This window comes from Labeo rohita, chromosome 2 (genome assembly GCF_022985175.1).
Source record: "Labeo rohita strain BAU-BD-2019 chromosome 2, IGBB_LRoh.1.0, whole genome shotgun sequence".
Lineage (NCBI taxonomy): Eukaryota > Metazoa > Chordata > Actinopteri > Cypriniformes > Cyprinidae > Labeo > Labeo rohita.
This window is the reverse complement of record NC_066870.1, coordinates 37,327,612-37,338,669: the sequence shown is the minus strand read 5'-3', so window position 1 is coordinate 37,338,669 and position 11,058 is coordinate 37,327,612. Positions and strand designations below refer to the sequence as shown.

Here is an 11,058-nt window from a genome sequence, read left to right as displayed (position 1 = left end):
ATTCTCAACCTAAATATGGCATATTGAAAAAAAATATCTTAAATTTCTATTTAAATGTAAATATTTAATTTATATGTAAGTTGGCTTGAGAAAGCCGACTTACTGATCTACTATTTAAGAATATTATTATTATTCTTCTTCTGAGCCAAATTTCGGTATCTGTCTCCTCCTAGAGCTTTCAAGCTAGAACCACCAAACTCGGCCCAGACCTTCAGACTGGTCTGACTCGGTGTGCTGTATCTTTTCAGACTGATCCGGCTTACGGTTTTCGTAAACCAGACTATCAAATCCACCAAAAATCTTACATAGACTTACATTGACGGAATGTTCAAATGAGCAACACTATTCAAACTCCCAGAATCCCTTGAGGCTCAGTGAAGCTTCCCTTCTATGTGCTATTTCTAATCCATTTACACTCATTTAAGCTTCCACTCTAATATTTCTAATATTTCTCATCTATCTAAATCATGCTAGCAACATGCTAATCGTGTTAGCAACATGCTAATAACATGCTAATCATGTTAGAAACATGCTAACAACATGCTAATCATGTTAGCAACATGCTAGTAACATGTTAATCATGCTAACAAAATGCTAGTAACATACTAATCATGCTAACAACATGCTAGTAACTTGATAATAATGCTAACAACATGCTAGTTACATGTTAATCATGCTAGCAACATGCTAGTAACTTGCTAATCATGTTAGAAACATGCTAACAAAATGCTAGTAACATGCTAATCATGTTAGCAACATGTTAGTAACATGTTAATCATGCTAACAAAATACTAGTAACATACTAATCATGCTAACAACATGCTAGTAACTTGATAATAATGCCAACAACATGCTAGTTACATGTTAATCATGATAGCAACATGCTATTAACTTGCTAATCATGTTAGCAACATGCTAATCATGTTAGAAACATGCTAACAAAATGCTAGTAACATGCTAATTGTGTTATCAACATGTTAACAACATGCTAATCATGCTACCAACATGCTAGTAACTTGCTAATCATGTTGAAAACATCCTAGTAACATGCTAATCATGATAGAAAAATGCTAGCAACATGCTAGTGACATGCTAATCATGCTACCAACATGCTAGCAACTTGTTTATCATGCTAGAAACATCCTAGTAACATGCTAATCATGATAGAAAAATGCTAGCAACATGCTAGTATAATGCTAATTGTGCTAACAACATGCTAGTAACATGTTAACCGTGTTAGAAACATGTTAGCAACAGGCTAGCAATATGGTAGTAACTTGCTAGTCATGTTAACAACATGCTAATCATGTTAGAAACATGCTAACAAAATGTTAGTAACATGCTAATCGTGTTATCAACATGCTAACAACATGCTAATCATGCCACCAACATGCTAGTAGCTTGCTAATCATGCTAGAAACATCCTAGTAACATGCTAATCATGACAGAAAAATGCTAGCAACATGCTAGTATAATGCTAATTGTGCTAGCAACATGCTAGTAACATGTTAACCGTGTTAGAAACATGTTAGCAACATGCTAGCAATATGCTAGCAACATGCTAATAACATGCTAATCATGATAGAAAAATGCTAGCAACATGCTAGTATAATGCTAATTGTGCTAGCAACATGCTAGTAACATGTTAACCGTGTTAGAAACATGTTAGCAACATGCTAGCAATATGCTAGTAACTTGCTAATCATGCTAGCAACATGGCAGTAACATGCTAATCATGCTAGCAACATGCCAATCATGTTAACAACATGCTAGTAATATGCTAATCATGCTAGAAACATGCTAGTAACTTGCTAATCATGCTAACAACATTCTAGTAATTTGCTAATTATGATAACAACATGTTAATCAGCCTATAAAAATACAAGCAACAAACTAATCAAGCTAAAACATCTTAACAACATGTTAAATCATGTAAGCAATGTGTTAAATCATGCTAGCTGCTTTCATACTTTTACAACTGCTTCAAACTTTCAGGCTAGGCTTTCTCACGCCAACTTAAAGTTTGTTCTCAAACTTTACCCATCTAGTTTTGATTCTGATATAGCCTGATGGACTGTATTAGATTCAACACGTTGTTTACTGCAGTTGTTTGGGTTTGTCATTGTCGTTTTTGAAGCGTTTTCAACAAAGTGGCATTAAAAACACTATACAGTTTATTGTCTTTTACAGTCTACCATATCAAAATAAACTGATAAAGCAGAACAGGGAGTATTTAGAGGAAAACAAAGCAGAGTTTTCCGCGTACACGTCTCGCCTGTGTGAAAATCTCACTCAACCGGCCTTCCCTCTGCTGCTGTTGTCCTGGAAACTGATCCCGAGTCAGTTTTATCCTGTCATGTGACGCGACCGTGGCTCGCTGCGTACAGTAACGACCGGTCTGAGAACAGCACAAGAGGAGGATACAATATCCGGTGTAGAGGCGAGCCAGGCACTTCGTGGTCTCTTGTGATTGGTCGAGAGCGGCAGCTGTGGACCAATGAGCGGCAGACATCTGTGCAGCCACGCGCTTCTCCCGAGCCACGGATAAACCGAGAGCAGCAGAGCTCGAGCACGAGAGGGAGAGAGGGAGTGTGCGGGGTTAATTCCTGAAATTAACAAAAATGCAAATTATTACAATATTCCAGCTTGTTTGTGCCTCATTATTGGTACTGGCTGTCAATGCAGAGGTGTACTTTAAAGAGCAGTTTCTGGATGGAGGTGAGTGGATCATTTGAACTTACATGTCATGGTTGATTTGTAGGTCACAACGTTAAAAGTGACATTAAATTGGGTTTTCGAATGAATAATTAATAGAATGTGATGTTTAATTACACTTTTGATATGTTTGGAAGGTGAATCGTATTACTAAGCAGTATTAGTTTATGCATCATAGTTTGCCAGAGCAAAAATGAAACCATGAGCAACGATGCATCGTTCTTTCTTTCTTTCAATTGCACATTGTATGTTGCACTACTGAAGAAGTGCATTATGGTACATGGGTTGTTGACATTATTATTCATTTTTAAAAAAGTAAAATCAATATTTTAGCTTAAAATGTGCTGTTTATACATTAACTTTTGTCCTGCAGTTGTTGTTTTTATTTTAAATCTTTTATTTCAAATCAAGAATTGTTAGTTAGCCCTTCTGCATGTTTGTGTACTCATAAAAGTTGACAAAATAAACAATTTAGGTAAAAAATAAAGGTAAGATTTCTATTCTCGGACAAGGGACCAAAAGTTATGATGACTCGTCTTGCACTCAGGGGTGTGTCCAAATGGTTGTCCAATAAAATGCTCTGTTGAATGCGAAAACCACGCCCACTGAGACCCCCGCAGCTGGTCAGCAATAGAAAGTATCAAATCATGTTTCACGGCTGTGATGTTGGCTAAATCCTATTGGTTGTTTAAATTATTTTATGGCACGTCACACCACAGGACAGTATACTGTCATTATTCATTATTCAAGGTTTTGTTATTTGCACAAGATGTGTTTATGTATATGTATTTAAATGTAATTGTTTGTTCAAAAATATCAGGGAATACGTTTTGCGAGTGCAAATGAAAGCAAAACTTGCAAAAGCACATGCAAACTGTATGTGTCTGTCAAATGGGTTTGCAAGAACAGGAAGTTTCTTAAGTTATTCTACAAACTTCCTTAAATATCAATCATTAAACGAGCGTGGAATGTGATTAGACCTGCAACCCTTATAAATTCATCTTGTTTCCTCTTTAAGTTCATAGATAGATAAATGCTTTCTTGTACAATCTGGGTTAGTAAGTTAACTAGTGATGAGATATAAATGTATTGTATGTTTTTTTTTTTTGCCTTCATACTGTCTTAAATGGAATTTTAAATAATTACATTTTTAAATAAAAAAAAAAATGTATTATAATTTTTTTTTCAGCTAGTTGGTAAGCGAACATTTTTTATTTTCATTTAGTTTAACTTGATATACTAAAATTATTAAAACTAAAACAGAAAATTACTGAAACTTTACCTAAAATAAAAATGGAAAATATTAAAATAAAAACTAATTCAAGCTATTAATAATAGTATCTAAAAGATATTAAAATAACACGGCCAAATATCTAAATGTTAATAATATCTTTTAATAAAAAAAAAAAATATATATATATATATATATATATATATATATATATATGTGTATATATGTATATGTGTGTATATATATATATATATATATATATATATATATATATATATATATATGTATGTATATGTATATATATATGTGTGTGTGTATATATATATATATATATATATATATATATGTACATATGTATGTATATATATATATATATATATGTATATAAACAGAATTTTTACTTTATATTTTGCATTTATTTATTTTATTTCTTATTATTGTCAAGATTTATTATATTATATTTTGTTATATTATTTACAACATTTATTATTATTATTATTATTATTATTATTATTAATCTGTATCATCCAGCCCTAATTATATCTGTATGTGGGAGTATTTTAGTATTTTTAAGCATGTGGTTTTTATTCATAGTTTAAATTTTTTATTTCCATACTTTCCATTTTCATTTTAATTCATATCATTTTTTATAATATTTCTATTTATTATTTATCACCTTATTTTAATACAGTTCTAATGTTGTTTGTTGTTGTTGTTATTATTATATTGTACATTTCCTTTTCTTGTAATTTCTTGTTTCCTTATAAAGCTTTGGCAATACTTTATACAAACACAATCATGCCAATAAAGTAATTTTAAGTATTATTTGCATGCAATTTCCTTTTGGAAAGGTAGTCATATTTTATTTTATTTCAGCTCTGTAGAGCTGCTTTACAGCTGAAAATGAATTTGTTTCATAATTGATTAATTTTACAACATAAACACTGTATATTAGCGTGAAATGTCCCTTTTTATCTGTTCTCAACTCATCGTCATTCACAATTACATTCACTTTTGTTTTAGCCTTATTTCTTTGCTTTTAACTTTATTGTCTGCCTTCACAGATGCCTGGAAGAGTCGATGGGTGAACTCAGAGCACAAATCTGACTACGGCCAGTTCAAACTAACCGCTGGAAACTTCTACGGAGATGCTGAGAAAGACAAAGGTAGGTGTTTGCATCCCTAAAAACTTCAGCAAAGAAGCAAATGCTGAGTTTGCTTCACTTTCGTTATGACTTTGTCCACCAACAGGTTTGCAGACCAGTCAGGATGCCCGTTTTTACGCCACCTCTGCCCGCTTCGAGCCCTTTAGCAACGAGGGCAAACCTCTGGTCATCCAGTTCACCGTCAAACACGAGCAGAAGATCGACTGCGGAGGCGGATACGTGAAAGTCTTCCCGGCTGATCTCAACCAGGCTGACATGCACGGCGACTCCCAGTATTACGTCATGTTCGGTACGTCGACCGAGACTCTTTAGTTAACGCCTGGATTTATTATAGGAAATGGGCAATTTGTTTATGTTTTTCTGTCTAAATCTTCTCAACAGGGCCTGATATCTGCGGCTACAGCACCAAGAAGGTTCACGTCATCTTTAACTACAAAGGCAAAAACCACCTCATCAAGAAAGAGATCAAATGCAAGGTGAATTCCTGTTAAAAAGTGAAAGTAAATCTGGGGTTTTAAAAGAATTAATGTTCAGTAATATCATCGATTTAATGCACTGACACTATCAGACAAGAACAACATTTGGATAATGACTGAAATTGAGCTGCTTTACAGCTTAAATTGAATTTTTTCATCATTTAATAATTACCACTGCTATTTTCATGTTTGTAAATGTGAAGCTGCTTAGAAACATAATCTCTAATGTGTAAAACACTTTATTAAAATAAAAAAGAAAAACTGGTATATTTTTCATACAGTGAAAAAGAAAAAATAATACTTTTCAAACTATATCTTAAATATATTTTAAATATACAAAAATGGCCAAAAATGTATTTGCTAAGTATTTTTTGAAATACATTTTCTACCAATACATTTTTTGAGCATTTTTGGTATATTTTTTAAAAAATATATATTTAAAAAATATAAATATATTTGAATGAATAAAAACTTTTCAAAATATATCTTAAATATATTTTAAAATATACAAAAATGCAAATACAAAATAATGTAAAAAAAGATATATTTTCTACCAATATATTTTTGAAGCATTTTTTAATAGATTGTTAAAAATATATTTAAAAAATATAAATGTATATATTTAAAAAATATTAGTAAAAAAAAAAATAAAATAATTTATTTTAAATAATAATTTAAAAAATATATTTATTTATTTATTTATTTATTTTACTTCATGTATTTCACTCCAAGAAAATTCATTCACATATGTCACATTTGAAGAAAAACATTCTAAAATAAAATAAAGCGATGAGTGAAAACTTTTCAAAATATATCTTAAATATATTTCAAAATATACAAAAATGGCCAAAAAATATTTGCTAAATATTTTTTTATATATTTATTAGCAATATATTTTTGGAGCATTTTTTTAAAATATATTTTTGAAAATATATTTTAAAAAAATATAAAAATATATTTCTTAAAAATATTTCTTATAAAAATTTTTTTGTTTATTTATTATATTTTTTTTATTCTATATATTTAAATCCAAGAAAATGTATTCACCTATGTCACATTTTGTTTTCTGTATGTGAACGTATAACATGCTTGAATAAAATTAAGCAATGAAGCTTAAATACATAAAGCCTAAATGTAGGCGAATGCAAGACTGGAAATGTCATTTCTTGCCTCTGAAATTTATTTTGGCATATGAAGTTGTAAATATATTTTCAGTTTCAAAAATATTTTTTATTGTGCTTTTTATTGTCTCTAAATGAAATCTCTCATTTTCTCTCCAGGATGATGAATTGACTCACTTGTACACATTGATCCTGAATCCGGATCAGACGTACGAGGTGAAAATCGACAACGAGAAGGTAGAGTCCGGCTCTCTGGAGGAGGACTGGGACTTCCTGCCCCCAAAGAAAATCAAGGACCCCGAAGCCAAGAAACCTGAGGACTGGGACGACCGTGCCAAGATTGATGACGAGACTGACACCAAACCTGAGGTTTGAGTTTGTTTTTTTTATCACCTGTGGCATAGCTGGGTCAGTTTCATCTTTTAACACTGACCGTCTGTTGTTGTCAGGACTGGGATAAGCCCGAGAACGTTCCCGATCCTGATGCCAAGAAGCCAGACGACTGGGATGAGGATATGGATGGAGAATGGGAACCTGCCATGATCCCAAACCCAGAGTACAAGGTACAGATTGACATGCTTGAAGATGCTTCATCAAGATGCTTCCACAGCGTTCCAGACCTCTGATATTCATTTATTGTTGTGTTCTGATCCAGGGTGAGTGGAAACCCAAACAGATCGACAACCCCAACTACAAGGGCGCCTGGGTGCATCCTGAAATCGACAACCCTGAATACAATCCTGATGCCGAGATCTACAAATTCGACAACATTGGAGTCATTGGGCTCGACCTCTGGCAGGTAAGATGCCTTGAAGTTGTCAAGTCCTCAGTTTTCGACTAAATAACCCAATTTTTTAATTTAGGCCAGGTCTGTTTTTTTAGCCAGTTAGCTAGATTTTTATTAAATTTTAATTCTTGCTTTAAACATTTTCAGTCTATTTTACAGCAGTGACTATTTGACTGAAATGATGGTTTCACACCATTATTTCAGAGGAATTACTAAATATCAGGGTTAACTGAAATCATTAAAGATTGTTGAAATAAAATATATTTTGACTGGAATTAAACATAAAAAAACAAACAAAAAAAACATAAACTTATTTTATTTCATCTAGTTGCCGAGTAAACATTTTTTGATTTTCATTTAGTTTAACTTGATGTAGTAAAATGATTAAAATTAAAACAGAAATAAAATGCTATAAAACTATATAGATACATTAAAAATTCATTTAAAAAAATGATTGGAAATGTAACTAAATTTAATCAAAATGGAAAATATGAAAAAAAAAAAAAACCTAATTCAAACTTTCATATTAATTATATTTATGTTATAATTAATTATTATTATTATTATTAATTCTATTTATATTTATATTAATAATAGAATCATAACAGTGCTAAATATTAGAATACACTAAATATCTTCAAATACATATTTTTTATTTATTCATTTTATTTATTATTGTTTTTTTAGCCACATTTATTTTTAATATTATTATTTAACAAATTAATTTTTTATTAATATTTTGAATTGCTTTTTATTTTTATATTTTCTGTTTTAATTTTAGTTAAGGTTTTAGTAATTTTGTTGTGTGTTTTTAGCATTTTTTTTTTAGTTTTTTTTAAATACAGTATGCCTATATAATTTATTTTTAAGTTTTAGTTTATTTGATCAAGTTAAAGTAAATATAAATGAGAAATATTTGTAATGTTTTATTTCATTTCAGTTATCATTTATCTTCTTTCAAGTAACAATTTATGGTTTCGGTTTAGTTTAGTTGATTGTAAACACATATATAGCAAGTTTGGAAAGAGGAAGTCTATTTTAGAACTGGTAATATGACTTTTTGTCAGTACATGCTGATGTGTCAAAGTGTTATCACACTTAATGCAGTGTTTGCACATTAAACCACTAAGTGGCGCTTTTCCCTCTTTATCAAATTCAGTTCATTGTAAGAAACGCAGCAGACGCCAACATGTTTCTCTATCTGTTTGTCACTCCAGGTAAAATCCGGCACTATTTTCGACAACTTCCTCATCGCAGATGACGTAAAGGCAGCTGAGGAGTTCGGAAATGAAACGTGGGGTGCTACAAAGGTACGAGATGTGACATTACTGCGTAAGAGTAAAGAGAGCTAGTGAATATGCAATAAAAATACATGTTAAATTGTCCGTCTTTCCACAGGCTCCCGAGAAGAAAATGAAGGAGGAACAAGATGAGAAGAAACGCAAAGAGGAAGAGGAGAAGAACAAGGAACAGAGCACAGAAGCAGGAGATGAGGAGGAGGAGGAGGATGAAGGAGAGGAGGAAGAGGAGGAAGACGAGACAGAAGAGCCTCCAGAGGAGGAAGGAGACAACGACGACGCGCTTCCTAAAGACGAACTGTAAAGCGGGAAGCAGATTACCGTCCACATTCCGTGGTTGCCAGGGAAACGACTGCAGTGCATTCATTCTAAACGCGACGCCCTTTGAAGTCGGCGATGATGTCGTGATGATGTCACACGGGGCAAAAGGGCGACCGGAAGTTCTCAACCCATACGTTTAAATTGCGACCATTGTTTCTTAATGAGCCAGTTTTGTTGTTATTGAAGAGTTTTCTGCAGTCCCAGGAGTCTGAAATGTTCAACATTATTTTTTTTTTTTTTTTTTTTTTTTTTAATACTGATCTATGATCAGGTTATTGTGCCTTTCATGTTTGTAAAATCAATGCCCATATTAGTTAATGTTGTTGGGGTCAGTTATGTTCAGTTAGTTTGAAGGAACTAGATGAAATTCATGAAGTTTACTTGAATTAGTTATAGCAATGGAAGTCAGTTTTTACCACTGAATACAAACATAAAGATAATTCCAACTTTTTATCTCACAATTCAGATGAACATCTCACAATTTGGACTTTCTGTCTCACACTTCTGAGAAATGAGTAAGAATTCTGAGATATAAACTCAAAATTCTTAGAAAACATATAAGATATAAACTCAAAAATAAGAGATATAAAGTCAGAATTGTGAGATACAAACTGAGGGAAAAATCTGTAATATGAGATATAAAGTCACATTTACCTTTTTTATTTTTTTGTTCTGTAGTGGAAACAAAAAACGCAGAATTCCAAGGGGGAAAAGTCACAATACTTATATATTATATCTTGCAATTCAGACTTTTTTTCCTTCCGAATTGTGAAAAGTCTGAACTGTGACATAAAAAGTCACACTGCAAAAAATGCTTTTTGTCTTGTTTCCATCCCAGATATCTAAAAATTCTTAAATCAAAAAGGATTTAAAATTTTTGAACAAGCAAAATAATCTGCCCAAAGGATTAGCAAAATAATTTTATTTCAAACAGAAAACAAGATTATTTTGCTGACCCCACTGGCAGACTATTTTGCTTGTTTCAAGCAAAAGCTAACATCATTTTGACATGTTTTTCCTGAAAACAAGACCATTTTTTACTTGTCTAGTAAATCCTTCTTGTTTTAAGAATTTTTAGATATCTGGGCTGGAAGCAAGACCAAAAAAGCATTTTTTGCAGTGCAGAGTTATGTTTTTATTTATTTATGGGTTTTTTTGGAAACAGACTTCCATTTTACAGTACAGAATGTTACAGAGTTCACAGCTTGAACAGTTGTTTCTCCACATTGCAGGAATGTGATGAGCGCAAAGTGCAATGAAACGGAATAGTAGAGGATGGTGATTTTCGCCCTATTGTTATTAATTAGAGATGAATCCGATCACAGGCTGGGTTTCAAACTATAGTCCTCATTTGTGAAACATGAGCAGAACAAAATCATTTTTTGTGTAAATTGTTGGGAAAACCTACAAACACTCTGCTTGTATTTCATCAATGAGGACCTTTGAATGTTTGTACGGTAGTGCAAAAGAATTTTACAGTGACATAATGTTTCTTTGGCACTGATGATTTAGTTTTGTTCTCTTTCCACAGTATATGCACTGTGGTTGTTATTAATCTCCTAAACAAGATATTCAGTAAAATTCCTTTTATTTTCCAGCTCTATTTATTACAAATGTCTTGCAGTTTGAGTGTTTTACCTTTCAGATTATCAGTGACAGTAATATTTGAGATGTTCAGTTTGTAGCTGATGTAATTTCTTTTTTTTTTTTTTTTAATAAAATCTTTCGTTACTTGAAAATAAATGAGCTACAATAAGGGATGTGGTAATATTTGCAAAGATTCATTAAAATGAACTAGCTGTCTACACACTGTGAACTAAACCCCAAATGTTCAAATTGGATTCGTGCTGAAAATCCTGTTTAGTGACATCAGACCACCTTTTTACATGTTGAGAGTTGTAATTAATGCCAAAGTTTTAATAAATAACTTTATTGTACATGCA

The 11,058-nt window shown here is 31.9% G+C and overlaps 1 protein-coding gene across 1 annotated transcript; it reads left to right on the top strand.

The window, feature by feature from the left end:
* The first annotated feature begins 2,531 nt into the window (after nt 1-2,531).
* calr3b (calreticulin 3b) lies at nt 2,532-11,058 on the top strand. The gene is made up of 9 exons (XM_051137343.1): nt 2,532-2,718; nt 5,011-5,112; nt 5,198-5,401; nt 5,494-5,588; nt 6,869-7,078; nt 7,159-7,272; nt 7,365-7,508; nt 8,714-8,806; nt 8,895-11,058. The coding sequence occupies exons 1-9, from the start codon at nt 2,622-2,624 to the stop codon at nt 9,096-9,098; spliced, it is 1,263 nt and encodes a 420-aa protein (XP_050993300.1). The 5' UTR covers nt 2,532-2,621; the 3' UTR covers nt 9,099-11,058.